The 17264-nt window shown below is 32.7% G+C and overlaps 1 protein-coding gene across 3 annotated transcripts in view; it reads left to right on the top strand.

The window, feature by feature from the left end:
* LOC129222140 (serine/threonine-protein kinase 11-interacting protein-like) overlaps positions 1-17264 on the top strand; it is a 74022-nt gene that overhangs the window by 4235 nt on the left and 52523 nt on the right. For all 3 annotated transcript variants that reach the window (XM_054856594.1, XM_054856593.1, XM_054856592.1), the window contains exons 2-6: positions 3347-3537; positions 5357-5524; positions 6883-6990; positions 10777-10845; positions 11691-11820. In XM_054856594.1, coding sequence (XP_054712569.1) covers positions 3347-3537; positions 5357-5524; positions 6883-6990; positions 10777-10845; positions 11691-11820 — 666 coding nt within the window. The remainder of the gene's footprint in view (positions 1-3346; positions 3538-5356; positions 5525-6882; positions 6991-10776; positions 10846-11690; positions 11821-17264) is intronic.

Here is a 17264-nt window from a genome sequence, read left to right as displayed (position 1 = left end):
GCACTCGGGGAAAACTGTCCTCTTTCTTTTTAATCTTTCCAAGCATATTATAACGATATGTTTTTAAAATTTCAGTGCTGAAAAATTCCCTGTAGTAACTAAATGTGGTATAAAACTGGGTCTAATATACTTCAGTTTTTAAATGCTTCCAAATGAGATCACTGAGCCTCCTACTCTCTCAAACGTGACCGAAGATAGTTTTGTGTTTTTTAATCGTTCAAGTCAAAATATTTTCTTTAAGAGCTCCCGATACTTCCCTGTTCCATTAATTTTACCTAGGGTTGCCTAAAATAGCATTTCTAAAACTTCCCATTTCGGTGAACTTCTGGGAAGAGCCTGCGACATCCTATTGTAAACAGCGATAGACCAAAATGGACTTCAATTTTGAAAAGAAGAAAAAAAAAAAAAGAAAACAAAATTGTGTGAGAACCCCTTCTTATCCCACTCCTCTAACTTTACCAAAAATTGTAAAATTGGTTTTTGACATCAACTTTGAAAATATCGTTGGAAGGGAATTAGAACCCCTTCTTCTGATTCTTTTCTGCTTAGGCTTATATTGATCAACCAATTTCGAAATTTTCTGCGGGGGGGGGGGGGGATCTCCGTGATTCCTCCCTTTCCTCTTATCCTTCCTCTGTTGTCGGTATGGAAGCCTAAAGATGTGCCTATTTAGACTTATAATCATTAGTATCCTTCTTACAAGGCACTTAAAAAATGTAACAGTGTTATCTTTATTTTACGTTCCCCAATTTTCTTTTTTTAGAACTTAAAAACATGATTTTGAAGCTTAAAGGAAAATAGGAGCTAGTTAAATGTCTTTGCTCAAATCTGAAGAATCGAGATCCTGTACTGGTTAAATTAACTTTTTTAATTTACAAAAATGGGCCAAAATACTTTTTAGCCGACTGGGCCAAAGTCAGCCAATCCGCCCCTGGTTTTAGGGGTAACCCCACCCCATTAGAGGTCATGATTTTAAGATTATTGCCAAACCTCATCCAGCATTATATACAGTATACTTTCGATATCACAAAGTCGAAAAGACAATTTAAAATAAAAAAATTGGAGTTTTCGAGATAACAAGGTCGTTATCATAATAAAATAAAACTAAAAATTCGTCACGATAGTTAAAAAGAAGTGGAAACATGTAATAAAAGTGGAAAAAAGTCTTAATAACAAACATTTTAATTTTTAAAATGAGCCAAAAATAATATAGAAAAAATAACGCTTGAGTGAAGTAGTAAAATGTTGTGATTTACCATGACTAAACTTATCATAGTTTCGGAATTTGTATTTACTAAGATGCAGAATGGTTTCAAAAGGAGTTTCAAGCTCCCAGGAACAAAAGAAATTTCGTCGAAGGATTACACCATTCCCTGTGTCTCCAAAGGGGTTTTCCGTTCTTCTCCCCTTTTTAGGAAGGTGGAAATAGGTCATAAAGTCAGGGTTGGCCGGATTGGACCCAATTGGGTTGGACCCAATGGTTTTTTTTGAAAAAACCCATTAAAAAAAAAAACCCATTATTTAGCTCACTTTTGGGTTTTTTAAAATTTTCTGAGAAGTTTTTAAAAAAATTGATTAATTTAAATACTTTTACAATTAAAACTTCTTTTTTATTTGGTCTTCACCACAGACAATGGACGTAAAAAATGAATTTTGAACTTTAACGGCAGTAAAAAATACTTTAAAGATTTTAAATAAATATATTTAACTTCTTTCTTTAACTGGTCAATAAATAACTCAAATTATCTTGATTAAGTCCTGTCACATGTGATTTTCTCATTATTTGTAGATTGTACAGAGTAAAATACTATAGCTAAAAGGCTAATGTGAATTATATTCTGCAAACCAACACCTCACAAATCTCGAATAAACAAGGTATATTTTTTAGAAATTAACAGGTGTTACAAATGGTCGGACAGAAAACCGAATAGGATGTACAGTATTTTCATTATCTTACGAAAAAGTTTAATATTTGTTACTCTATACACAGAAATAGAAAAACAGGCATTATACAATTCAAAGAAATGTCTTGATTAAGCTGGAACTCAGTAAACATGGGAAAACAAATTGAACTACTTGAGGTTCTACAGCAGTTTTGCATAACAAAATAACAAAATAAAAAACAATAAAGTAAAATGCAAATTAAAAAAAATTTAAAAAAAATGAATAAAATAAAAATAATTAAAAACAAACAATTGGTTTTATCACTCGAGAAGAAAATTTGCCTTAACTGTTGGTAATCATGGAAACTTAAAAATCTGAAACTTCACCATTCTTGGGTTTCGTCTTCTTTTATACTTTTCTTCAGAAAACACTGAATTTTAACTAGTTTTCCAGCTTTTTTTACCCCAAGACAATTTTTGCCCTTTGTCTATATATTTACGCTACAATATGCTACATGTACCCCACATTTTTCCTAAAAAATGACGAGAAAACCCACTTTCTTTTAAAAAACCCAGCTTTAGTTGGGTTTTATTTAAAAAAACCCTGGGTCCATGGGCTTTTTTTAAAAAACCCGGGTTTTTGCCAACTCTGCATAAAGTCCAACAAAATTGCATGAGAAGGAGGTGAAAAATTTTAGGTAGGTTTTTCGGCTTTTCAGGACTTGCATTTTCTGACACCCTGAGCTCTAGAATGAAAGTGACAGTAGATAAGCTTCTCCGAATCATTCCTAACCCCTGTGAGAAATAATGAAGTGTGTGAGAAATTTTTAGAAACTTTCCTCAAGTTGCTTCAAGACAATAAAGTGAGGTTTTCCAGAAAGATTATGTTTGATTTCGAAAAATATTCGACACAACAAGGTTTTGATTAAAAATTCTTCGACATAACAATGCAAAATAACGTTAGATAAATCCGCAAAATCAAGGGGAAAATAATTTTTCATCATATCAAGGTTTTCAAGTTATCGAAATTTGAGATATCGAGAGTATACTGTACACGCGTAAGGACTGTTTCTATCACAGAACCGCATCCAGAAGGTAATTCTGGCTGCCGTAATTGGTCACATAAATAAAAGAATTTTTTGTCAATAAACCATCTTATTTTTATTTATTTATTTATTTTTTTTTGAGTATGAAAAAAAATTATTTAATAGCATTTACTAAGCTTTTAGAATAGAATTTCCTGTTTATAATTTTAATGATGCCTTCCTGTTGCTATTAGTTATAAATGTTTCTTTTATTTCATTTAAATCAACTGGCCTGTAAAAAGTGCACAATTACTTTAACTCTTACATGTTCTATATGCTCTTGATAGTATAGTATTGAATGCTATTTAGTTTAAGTTCATTATTGAAATCTGATTTTAACTTTTATTTGATTTGCATATATCTAAATCTATTTTTTAGGGGAGAAAGTGCTTAACGGGACATGCAAATTATCTCTGACTACATCTGCCTTGTGTTTGCTGAACAGCCTATTTGCAGATGTTTTAAATCATGACTGGTATAATACTGAATTGTCTGATTGTAATGTTGTTGACGTAGTTGCAGATGTGCAGTTTCTTTTCGATTTCATGAAGAGAACTACAAACCTGAAAGTAAGTTTCGAGAAGTTTTACAGTAAACTTGACGCTTGTTGATTGAACTTAATTCCATAACCTAGTAAGATTATATTATGATGCCCACTGGGTTGTAAAAAAATACAAATACAAATACAAAAGTGACGACCAGCAACAGGTTCTGGGCCCAGCTATACTGGCCCTGGTCAAATTACAATCCCCAGTGAAGATCAGTGACCCTTTTAAAACCATCTACTCCCTTGCTCATTACCACCCCTTCCGGTAAGCTGTTCCAAGGTTCCACTACCCTGCTAAAATAATAATTTTTCCTAATATCCATGTTAGCCTGAGATTTAAATAGCTTAAAACAATAGCCCCTTGTCCTGTTTTCAGTGCTAAACTTCAGCCCTGTAACATCTTTAATTTTAATAAATTTAAACAACTGAATCATGTCCCCTCGGTCTCTTCTTTGCTTAAGACTACATTTTTAGCCTTCTAAGCCTGGAATCATAATCTAAATGGGAAAGTCCATTTATTAGCCTTGTAGTCCGCCTTTGAACCCTTTCCAATACATTAATATCTTTATCTCTTAAATGTTTCAGAAAAAATAGAGTTATGTATGTCTTTCAACTTTTCAGTTTGGTTTTATTGTTGTGGAAGATATTCCAAATAATTGATTTATCTAATAAAATAGATATTTATGAAATACAACACCAGCTCAGTCATTCCATCCGAGGACTGCAGTTTCATGCTTATTAGCACTCATGTTATCAGCCGGAATAGGAAGTGACTGAACTGGAGGTAGAAAACCTCTTAAGGAAGTCAAGAGTGCCAAACAAACTGGTAGTTTGCTTTGCATATATGCTACCAGTTTGTTTGGCACTCTTGGCTTCTTTAAGAGGTTTTCCACCTCCAGTGCGGTCACTTCCTATTCCGGGCTGATGAGTGCTAATATGCATGAAACTGCAGTCCTCAGATGGAGTGACTGAGTTGGTAGTGTATTTCATGTGTTTCTGCCTTAGCCGTGGCTATAGAATGGTAACTTACTGAAAATAGATATTACTTTAATTGTGATAGTTTTCACTTTATCATAAAACAGTAGAAGAAGTCATAAAAGTGTCCTAAGTAGAGGCACCTTAGGACACTTTTTAGATAATTTTTAGAAATTTTATTTTCAAACCAATTTTCACCAAACTTAGCTGAACATGCAATTTATACACTTTTGCTTCAATGAAAATTTATTTCACTCCATTATTTTATCAAATCAAAATTTTATAAAATAATTAAAAAGTCATTACAACATCCCAACTTTGGAACACCAGCAATAATCCTAATAATTGTCATCTTAAATATTTGAAATCTTATTGCTTAGAACATTTTCTGCTGCTGTTTCAAGTGCAGATGCATCAACAGCAGGAAACTACCTATTTTCTTCTCTAAATCTCACCATTCATGTTATTTTAATATTTGAAAACTTTTCTGAAGAAGAAAAATTATGTTTATGTATAACAGTAACCATTTTCTCAATTTTAGTTTAATTAAACTTATCAGATTCAAAAAATACAATGAAATAGGCTTTTTCTGTACTGTACATTAGTGAATCAGCTGGGACAGTCCCAACTTGTTCCACTTAGATCATTATTATATATTAACTTTTTAAAAGCTAGACTTAGCAGCACAATACATTTTTTTGATTGAAATTATTTCATTTCCTACTTAAAAATTTAATGATGAAACCACCTATTAATACAACTCCAAACCTTTCAAAACAAAGAAAATCAGAATAGTCTTTAACTGTTCATGTGAGAAATTCCTAAGTACACTGAATTATTAGTTATTAATGATTTTTACTTTGCAGTTGTTTCATGGAGCTCAGACTTTAAGAGGTGGTGTTGATTTATCGTATTTTTCTAGCTTGGTAGCTTTAGAGTTGAGAAAAATTCCAGCACATTTAATTATTGGATTAAGCAGTCTTTCTGTGCAGTTACGTGCACTTATCTGTTCCAGAAGTATATATCTATTAAAGGTAAGCTTTTTTTTTTAGCCTGCTATGCATGTAATTTATCCTTAATTATTTGAAATTATTTTTTATGAACAAGCAAATCAAATCAATTAAAATTAAAAGCACAGACACTCCCCCGATCTTGAGTGGGAGGATGCCGCACCCAACTTGCCCTTTGATTCTTAGAATGCACCCAACTTGCCGTTTTATCCTCAAAACTGTGCCATAATTTAGAATTTAGCAGGTGCAGTGGGCGCCACAAATCTACCAACGTCCAAAATCGGCGTCATTTTTTTTTCCTGATTTTTTTTTTGCTCTGCAAATTTAATCTTTATTTTAATTTTATTTCAGTCTAAAGTAGTCTAAATCACGATTATTTGCTGAAACCGTTGTTTTAGCAAATAATTGGTGGATAATGCGTTCTGTTTTATTATTATGCATTATACGCACGGCAAGCATTTTTTAGTCCGAAAAATGCGTTTGTATTTACTAAATTTTCTTTATATTGTGTACTACTGGAAAAAAATAAGGAATATTGAAAACTGAAAGCAGATACTAAAAGATTGCTGCAGATTAACACCAAAACGCTAATATTTCGCGTGACACCTGGCATCAAAGAAACCCAAAAATATGACAAAAATGCAAAGAATTCATCATGTAAAAATCAAATATGGATGATTTTGGACATTTTAATTGAAAACAAATGACTTAACTATTGAAAATAAATACCAAGTGCTTTAAAAAACTGGCGCTGTTTATTCATGTTTCTTTCGTTATGGTGGTGGTTAGCTCCAAGAGCAATTATTACTTTTGGATTTAAAAGTCTTTTAAGTTACAGCTAGTAACAGCTGAAAGAATTAGGCATCATAATTTTTTAAAAATGATTATAAACTATTCAAACATCCTAGGAAGTAATTCATGAATGTTTCGAAATTTATATTGTTGCAACAGTAAGAAATGTGAACCCAGGAATGACGGTTTATATCCTTTGACTATATCCACTAATGCTTTGAAGCGATAACATGCCTTTTAGTTTCGAAAAAGTGCCCCTTTTTTAAAGAACAGCACCCTGCCCCTTTTTAATCCTGGGGGAAGCTCTGAAAGCACAAATCACAAAAATATTGAAGACGTGCATTACAATGTTAAAAGAAACCTTTAGCTGAAATTAATAAAATTATGAATTGAAGAATGAAGTAATCCAACTGAGAAATCCAATTTTTCTAATCTTCACCATTTTATGCATTGATAAAAGGGTTGTTTGTCACCCCAAAATACCTGTCAGAAATGTTTTTGCATTTTTTGCTTTAATATCGTAGATATTCTAATTTATCTGCTTAATGATAAGCATTTTATTATCATCGCTCTGAATATTTTCTCTTTAGGAAATTCTTGGTAGCAGTGTGGATGAACAAAACACCACTGATGTATGGACAGAATTGAGGGAGCTTAATGTTTCCTATAATTATTTAGAGTGCCTTGATAGTTCTCTCGTAAGTTCAAATGTCTTTTCCTTGAAATTTTGTTTAAGATTTTTACTGACCTTAGTTTTAGTACTGCATAATAGTTCTGTATAAACTTATTTGCTACTGCTTTGCTAATTAATTATTATTGTTATTATGATGATTCAGGGGTCTGGCCAGAGGATATTTGGGTCCGTTAACGGACCCTTCACAAAAATCCGATCAACCAAAACGGACTTTTCAGAAAATCCTGATCAAACAAAACGGACCTTTCACAAAATCCGGATCAAACAAAACGGACCCTTCACAAAATTCTGATAAACAAGATCGGATCTGTTACAAATTGTTTATTGAAAGAGCAAATCTGAAAGCAAAATAACGCATATTTCTGTGTATAAACCGATAATTTTTGGAACCTTTTTTTAAGTCAAATTAGAGGGATCAGCTTATACAAAATCGGCTAATTTTGAAAAAAAAAAAAAAAAGAAAAAATCGGCACTCTTGCGATGCTCCTGCAAGGGATAAATAATTGCTACTGCCAAATAAATATAATGGTTGTTTGTTTTATCACAGCTAATTAGCAGCGGTGTTGTTGTAAACATTTCTGAAAAGGCATTGGTAAGCACTTTTCTCCACTCATGATTTAATAAACAATAATAATATATATCTGCGAAATGAACTTAGAACTGCAAAGGGATAGTAAGGGTGAGGAAAAAATATGATCGCTTCAGATAGGGTTACCAACTTCAAAACTATCACCACTCAGTGTATGGCGTTGAACCTTTATAATGAGATTAGAAAATATTCTCATCATTTTGTCGGCGGCTTGTCAATATTTGCGGCTTGTCAATATTTGCATTTGCGTTTTTATGGTGCGGTGCAATGTTTAATTGTTATTTTGGGAGAAAGTTATATAAGTTTTGATTTTTTGATGCTAACAAGGATGATTAACTTTAAGTAAACTCTTTTAAGTACCGTTTTTTTTTTCTTTAGATATCTACATTTTGAAAAATGCAATCTTTTAACATCCGATATGAGAATCCTATTTTGTTCTTTTTTCAAGCTAACTTCGCTTTATTAGGATTTAAATAAACAAAAAGTCTCTTTATTTCTGTTTGAACTCTCATTTCAAGTTTTTAAAGCAAAATTCCATTTTCTGTTATGAGTCAAAAATTAAAATGCTGAATAGAAGGTTTATTTTATTTTATTATTATTTTTTTGGGGGGGGAGGGGGGTCAACTGTTCACAGATATTAATGATATGTTATCATAGGACTCTAAAATGCAATTTTAAAATAATTTTATCAAAAATATTTCTTTTACAAGCCGTTTTTATACTTTTAATGCCTTCACTTTGAGAATTGCGATCTCTTTGCATCCGCTATGGGAATCCGATTTTTCAAATTTTTGATGATTATTACGCTTTGTTAAGAAGTAAACAATTGAAATATCTTTTTATTTTTGTTAAAATCACGGAATTTATAAGTTAGAAACGAAATTTCGTGCTTTTTAAGAGTGTCTTGGGTCAAAAAGTTGAATGCTGAACCCTATTCTGAATTTTGTTTTATTTATTTATATTTTTGTTACAATTATTTTAAATACTGTACAGAAATATATCTAGTATAATTTAACATAATGCAGAATGGTAGATAAATATTGATACTTTAATAAGCGATGCCTCCCCCCCCCCCGCCAAGTATCAGAAAAAAAATCCAGAATGATTTTTTCATCATAGAAGAAGAAAACACTCAACTTTAAGTTTAATTGATGCACTTTGTGCCATCTCTAAATTCTAAAATTTCGTTTTAACAAAAAAATTTTTTTTTGCGAAATTTTTTGATTTTTCACAAAATTAATTCATTTTTCACAAAATTATTTGATTTTTCACAAAAAACGGACCCTGTGAAAAATCCTGGACAGACCCCTGTGATTATTATTATTATCATTATTATTTTTTTTCTTTTGTGGAAGCAAAAAGAAGAAATATTCTATTTCTTATGATTCAAAAGTTTTTTCTGTTTATATATGGACATAAAGATTCTCAGATATATTATACCAGCTGTTTTTAAAGTAGCATTTTCATTTATTTTCTTTAAGTTCCCCCCTAAATATAGATTATTTAGCTATGTTGATAAGGCCTATATCACATGTGGCATCAATTACAGCATAAATCTCTTTATAGTAAATAAAAGTAAGGTTTCAAAGATATTCTAGAAGGAAGTCTGTGGGGGACCTGTGCCCAGGAGACCCCATAGCACCTACAGCCAATAAATTTTGTACAAAATTACTTCGAGCCCCGTAGGTGTGCACCTGGGGTTTTATTTTTTTAAATTTGAGTTAGGTTTTTTTGTAATTAATTTTTTAAGCTCAAATTTTGCGTAAATTGCCTATTAAAGGGGTGAAAAATTACTTGCACTTATTAATATTATATATCGTTGGAAGGGGTAGAATTTTCCGTGTTCTACGCAATTTGTTGCAAAAACAATTATTATTTTATATAAAATAAGATCTAGCAACAAACTAGCCTACATGTTTTAATGGAAATAGAATAATATATAAAGTAGTGGAGTTTTTAAAAAATTTCTAATGTTTACAATTTTAAACTATTTTAATTTCTTGAAGTAGCTTTTATCACATAATTGATTTTGTTTAACACTGAAAGCAAAAAGTTTGTCTTCAGTTTAGAGCGTACTACTTACTGTATGCAAATCAATTAGCAGAAAAAAAAAAGAATGATACATTGCGCTGAAAAAAAATGCAAACATATCATATGTGCTGATGAAAAATTTATTGACAGTCAGGGATCGCACTAAGGATTTCAAATTGTTCACCTGTAAGTTAGCCAAATTTTTAAAGTTTGAGCCAAATTTCAAAAGTCTTAGTCAAACACTAACTTTTACTCATTTTAATATATTTTTGTCTGCAGAAATATTTAATCAAAAAGTGAAGTATAACTTAATTTTTGAAAACTTTTTAAGGATAAAGGCAGGGGTATATCCAGGAATTTTTGTTCGTTTTTAGGAATTTGGTGAGAAAAAAATGCAAATTAAGTAGTACAACAACCGCTAACACTTTCTACTCGGTAGCCACGCTGCGCACTTGATATCCAATCAGTGAGAGGTGCAAGTACAGTGGCGCAAAGAGGCGAAAGACAAACGTCATCCTTCCCCCGATCCGATGCTAGCGCGCATGCGCTCACCTCACTTTGCTCGGAGTGGTCTGAGGATAAAACAACTTTCAGTGATTGCTAGTCTGGGAGTTTTGTGAAAGGTTCGTTTTAGGGGTCGGAATTTTGTGAAGGGTCCGTTTTTAGGGGTCCAAATTTTGTGAACGGAACTAATTTTTATCTAGATTGACATCTTAAGGGAGATTTTTTTTTTCATCTGTGTATATTTTAGAGAATTTTCTGTTCGCCAATACACTCGCCAAATTCGAATTTTGTTCACCGATTTTACGATTTTATCGCATTTGGCACATCGGCAAATGCTTAAAGTGGTCCCTGACAGTGAAAATTTCATTGTTTTATTAAACTTACTTGCAATTAATTATTGATGTACATCCAATTTAACTCAAAGATACCAAAAACTGCTGTAGAAATTCTAATCAAACAAGAAATTGATGGCAGAAAAGATCTCGTGAAAAACAAATCTTTCTCATATAGATCAAAAGCACATTATCCAAATATGTTTTAATGGTTTTTAATCTGTTTTTATTCACTCCCAGCAGGCTAAAAATGTTTCCTTAATTTTTGCAACTATTGAATTTGTTTTGGTCATTTTGTTAAATAAAGAATTAAAAATCTTCAATTTATTTTCAGAAAAGTTTGCCAAATTTAGAAATTTTGGATTTAAGTCATAATAATCTCAGGAGCACAACAGGAATTGAGGTAAGCAACTCTAAACATATTTTCTTAAAAATACTACCTAAACCTTGAGGCATTCTTGATACACTCCATTGATAATGTATAAAAAGTAAAATTTTTTGCATGAACAACTGCTCAACTTTTCTATCAAGATGTTAGAAAAATTGAGAAAGTACTCACTCAACTATCATGTATACTATCAACTCAAATAAAGCTTAGAAGCAAAAATACATCCAGTGTTCTGGCAACACTACCACCCTCCCCCTCCCTTTTTTAAAAAAAATCTAGCTGATAAATTTCAGATGGGCGGTGTAACCAATATGTTTTTTACAAGTTTTTTTTTTTTTAAAGTGAATAAGAAGATAAGTAATAAGTATACAATAGTTAAAATCATTATTAAAAATATTAACATTTATTAAAGACATAAAACTTGTTTGTTACTTTAAGAAGTAATAGATTGCATGGATACGTCATCTTTTACCAAAGAACAGATTTGGTGTTCAAATTTACGAAACCTTTTTGTGCATGACATGTGGCATCAAAGAAATATTAAAATAAGATGCAAGTACCGTGGGTCCAACAAATAACAGCTGATTGTTAAGGATCTTGAAAATAAGAAAAATTATTATTATTTTTTTTAAATTGAAGGATAAAAAGCAACAGATTTTGATTACTTTGAATTTTGAGATTCTAAAATTGAAATCCCATGCTGTGCACTGTCTTATCACATATTGTAACATGAACTAAATTAGTTTATATTTAAACAAATTGGTCTTTTATTAGATGTATTTTGGTGCTTGATCTTGACTAGTTCTTAGTGCGTAATGGACAAATGTACAATTCATACATACTTTTTTCTTCTTTTTTAGGCTCTGGAGAATTTGAGCTTTGTAAATTTAAGTTATAACCAATTAGAGGGGCTACCTATTTTTCACAGCCTTAGCTGTCGTTGCCTTGTTAAACTGTATGTACGTAACAATAATCTAAATGATCTTGCAGGTATAGTATTGAGAATTGATATAAGTAAAATTTTCTTTTGTATTAAATTATTTAAAACAAATGCTTTTTGCTCATGTTTTTCTCTATATATATAACACATACAGATCATGAAAATCCATTTATTCTCATTAGAAAATAATTTTTACTTATTTGCATTGAAAAATTAAATGAATAGTCAGAGATAAATGCCACTTTCTTTTCATATGGTGTTTCGTTTTGTCCCAGTGCAGTCTAGTATAGCTCATTAATGATAGTTTAACAATGTTCCATCAATCTGAGCTCTGCTTAATCCAAGATATATATATATATATATATATATATATATATATATATATATATATATATATATATATATATATATATATATATATATATAGTTTAAATACTACACTCGTTCTTCCCTCGAAAGAAAGTGTCAAAAACTGACGAGGAGTTGTGTGTTGGAGAAGTGATATTAGATGACAGGAGAAAAAAACACGCAAAAATTCAAAAGTGGAGTTATGGAGATCTAACACCCAATGATTGCTTTAAAAAACAAAATCCTAATGTGATTTTCAAAAAACATGTGAGGCCTTTTATTTTAATTTTTAAAAACTTTTAATGCATTTTTATGTCTTTTAAATACATTTTTTTTTCAATCATTTTATGTTTCTTAGTGCATTTCTTTCATTTTATTATGTAGTATGACTTTCAACCACCCAATAAGGTCAACATTAATTTTCATAATAGTTGGTTTAATGCTAGTTTCAATATCTGAAAATCCATCTAACTTGACTCACATTTGCAAGAACCTCTATGAAGTCGACCTTCATTAGACACAGTGAGAAGCAAAAGAAGGGATACAAGTGGACATTTTATAGTTTTGACTAAAAGGTATTAGAAGTTCAGGTCCTAGGTTGGCTTTATTTGGGGGAAAAAAAAAATTCTAAACTGTGTTATACAGCAGCTCACCTACTAGGGCTACTATTGCCTCAAATCATGGGAGAGCTTCTGCTTTCACTTTTACTGGTTATATCCTAAATTTTAACTTTTGTACTTACATTCTTTTGCTTCTTGCTGCCTCATTTCTTGTTCTCATCTATTTTCTTCTTCTGATTGTATTTTGCCTTGAGCATTTCTTCGAATTTTACATTGATCTTGTAAAATTATATCTTTTCTTCAATGTTTTTGTATATAAGTAGGCATGATTTTCGTTGTCTTCCATGAAAAGTTGCATTGAATATTTACCCTTTGCCTCCCCCCTCCCCTCTGGAAAAATTCAAAATGATGTACGAGGGCTATCCAGAAAGTAGATTACGTTTTGGAATAAAAAATAAACAAAGTATAGGAAATTTTTTTTATTATATACAGATGAAAGCCACACTCAAATACTACTTTTCGACATAGTCACCATACAAATTAAGGCATTTATCGTAGCGATGTACGAGCTTGGAAATTCCTTCGTCGAAAAATTCGGCCGCCTGCGCCTTCAACCACTCCGTTACCTCTTCTTGCAGCTGTGCGTCGTCATCAAAACGCTGCATAGCCAGCCCCTTCTTCATTGCTGGGAATAGGTGGAAGTCGCTCGGTGCCAGGTCGGGACTGTACGGTGGATGAGGAAACAACTCCCACTTAAAAGATTCAAGAACTTTACGAGTGACATTTGCCGTGTGGGGCCGGGCGTTGTCGTGAAACAACAAGATCTTAGAGCTCAACATTCCTCTGCGCTTGTTTTGAATTGCTCTTCTGAGTTTTTGGAGAGTTTGGCAATACCTTTGAGAGTTTATTGTAGTGCCTCTTTCCAGGAAGTCCACCAAAATCACACCTTTTCTGTCCCAAAAAACAGTCGCCATGATCTTCCTTGCCGACATTGTTTGCATGCATTTCTTGGGTTTTTGGGGAGAACTTGTGTGCCCCCACTGCATTGATTGCAATTTCGTTTCACAGTTCACGTGTTTCACCCATGTTTCGTCACCAGTAACGATGCGATCGAGTAAAAAGTCACCATCCTTATGGTAAGCGTCCAAAAAGTTCAACGCTGCAGCCATTCGCTGATTTTTGTGGTCCTCTGTCAAGATTTTTGGAATCCATCTTGCACAAAACTTGTGGTAACCAAGCTTTTCGCTGATGATTTCGTGCACCAAACTTCGCGAAATTTGTGGAAAACTTAAAGAAAGTTCCGTTATTGTGAAATTTCGATTTTCCCGGACTTTAGCATCGACTTTTTCGAGAAGTTCGGCGTTCACTATGCTGGGTCTCCCACTTCGATCTTCGTCGTGAACATTGGTTCGGCCATTTTTAAATCTTATGACCCACTGACGCACTCCACCTTCAGTGATAATGTTGTCCCCATACACTTCACAAAGCTGCCGATAGATTTCTATCGGTTTACAGTTTTTTGCAGTCAGAAACCTTATTACTGCGCGCACCTCGCAGCTCGCGGGATTTTCAATTAACGCAGACATTTCAAACCGTCACAGTATCTGAACGAACTGTTGACATAAAAAAATTCCTTTCCTGAACTTTCCCAACGTTCTAAGCCCATGTAGCAGTTGTTTTTGAAAGGAAAACTAATGTTTAAAAACTCGTCGTTTATTTGAACACTCAATCAGAACTATTTACAGGATAATAAAAATAAAGAAACAGAATCGCTTAAAAACAAAAACGATCTCCATCTATCAACTTGATAGTCACCCTCACACACTCATTCCAAACACCACCTCCTTCCATCTCAATGCACGTGTCTTATGCACGTCGACTCGGCACGTGCCGATCGCCGATTGGCGATGACGTCAATCGCGTCAGCCCGCACCCAGCCGACGTGCAAGAACGAATTTGCATGGGAATCAATAATTTTTTCAATAGCCAACATCGGCCCCCTTCCCGTGCAAATCACTCTTCAAACATACTATCACTTTCACAATATCAAAAACATCAATTGCAAATGTAACTAACATTTCAAAAACACAATACATAAATATCACCAGTATTAAATCAAAAAAATTTGAAATTTTAAGAAAATCTAATAAGTAAAAAGTTTAGCATAACTAAAGCTCAATAAGTTCACTTTGAAATAAAGTCAAAAAGTTCAAAGTCAATGAATCTCAAAAAATCACACAGCATCTCGCTGGTCAAAACGTAAAGTCCGGAAAAGTCATTCTTTCCAAAAGAAAGCACATTCAAACAAATACTTGATCACAAAATTTCTTCAACTCCAATCTAGTAGGTGGCTTCGTAAACAAATCTGCAACATTTTCTTTCCCAGAAACAAATTTCAAATTGAAAATTTCATCATTTACTAAATTGCGAATGAAATGGTATCTAACGTCTATATGTTTCGTTCGCGCATTTTCTACACTTGATTTCGTAAAATCAATTGCCGATTTGTTGTCGCAAAATAAAGTACAATCTCCAAGACTGAAGTTCAAATTTTTATCCGCTAGTACATTTTTCAGCCACACAGATTCTTTCGCCGCGTCAGCTAGTGCGATATATTCAGATTCCATCGAGGACAGACTCACACATTTTTGCTTCGTTGTTTTCCACACAATAGGAACTTCGTCGATAAAAATTATCATTCCTCCCAATGAAACTCTGTCGTCCCTACTTGCAGCGTAGTCGGCATCTGAAAAACTTTTCATTTCAATGTTTCGCACTTTGGACAAGTTCAGCTTATATTCTTTGGTAGACCTAACGTAACCTAGAAGCTTAAGTAGTATTTCCCAGTGTTTGATTCCGGGATTTTCCTGCACTTGCAATAAAACATTTACCGCGTAGGTTATGTCGGGGCGAGTGCGGTTTGCTAAAAATGCTAAACTACCGAGCAAACTTCGATAGGGAATTCTTTCCATTTCTTCTATTTCACACTTCGAACTTGGGCAATCTAATTTTGAAATAACAGTTCCTTTTACTATGGGTAAAGAAGTTATCGGGATTTTATATTCTTTAAATTTTTCACAAATTTCTTCTATGTAACTTTGTTGATGCAAATACAAATTTTTATGATCTTGACAAAATTCGATCCCTAACAATTTTCTCGTTTCTCCGAGGACTTTCAGATCGAAAATTTTTCGCAGACTTTTTATGACTTCATCTATATACTGGTTTTCCTTTCCGAATATTACGATATCATCTACGTAGAGTAATAGGATGGTATTTCGTCCTTTAAAAACGCAATTACACCATTCTACTTTAATGAAATTAATATTTTTTAATGCTTTCTCGATTTCTATATACCAGTTTCTTCCGCTTTGATGTAGTCCGTAGATTGACTTTTTCAGAAGACAAACTTTATTTTTATCTTTACAAAAACCTACGGGTTGGTGCATATATATACTTTCCTTTAATTCGGCATATAAATAAGCGTTTTTTATGTCTACTTGACAATTTTTCCAACTATAAAAACAAACCAAAATACAAAAAAATAGTCTAATAATTGAAAAATTGACTACTGGGCAAAAAATAGCGTCAAAATCTTCTCTCCTTTGTTGACAACCTAAAATTACCAACCTCGATTTGAATCTTGAAATTCGATTATTTACATCCCTTTTTACGCTGTATACCCATCTATTTCCTAGTATAGTTTTGTTCGGCGGTCTCTCAACTAACTCAAAAACTTTTCTTTCTTTCATCGTATTTTACTCGTCGTTCATGGATTCGATCCAATCTTGAGCATTTTCTGATTCTATAGCGTCCTTGAAACTTGTCGGAATTTTCACCTCAACAATGTTCGCTTCATTTTTTTCAGTTTCGCGTTCCGTATCATTTGCACATTTAATCTTTCCCGAAAAAACATTCTTTCCGCTGAAATCAAACAGCTGTTTTTCGAATTTTAAATTTTTACTTTTGCAATATTTTTCTATATCATTACATGATCTAAATCTTTGTTTCGTTCCCTCTAAGAAATAATAAATGTCATTTCGCGTCCCGTCTGGTCTCGGCACTGCATTTCTAACCCAATTCAATTCTGACGCGCTTTTCGCAAATTCAGATCCGTTTTCTTCGGAAACTTTCTCAGTTGAATCTTCACTAGATGTTCCACCTTCATCGCGATTTTGCGCGCTTTCTTCCTCATCTAACTCATAATGGAATTCCGAGTATTGAGTTCGTTTTTTAGGTTTTTCTATTGGGTCCAGGACTTCTTCCACTGCATTCTTATTTTCATTAAACTTAACATTACAAGTTTCAATTACTTTTTGCTCGTTATTTAACCAAATTCTATATCCTCTGGTATTTATCGCATATCCTATCATTATTCCCTCCACTGCACGCATTTCGAATTTATTTCTCCGTTGCTTTGGAACATTAACGAAAGCTTTTCTTCCGAAAGCTTTTAGGAATACTACCGAGGGTTTTCTGCCGAAAAACATTTCAAAAGGAGTTTTGGTTGTTTTATGACAAATTCGATTCCAAGTGAAAGTGAAACAATATAATGCTTCCGCCCACCATTCATTGTTCATTTTCGC

Source organism: Uloborus diversus, chromosome 5, assembly GCF_026930045.1.
Source record: "Uloborus diversus isolate 005 chromosome 5, Udiv.v.3.1, whole genome shotgun sequence".
NCBI lineage: Eukaryota > Metazoa > Arthropoda > Arachnida > Araneae > Uloboridae > Uloborus > Uloborus diversus.
The sequence above is the reverse complement of the archived record's forward strand: the minus strand, read 5'-3'. Positions and strand labels throughout refer to the sequence as shown.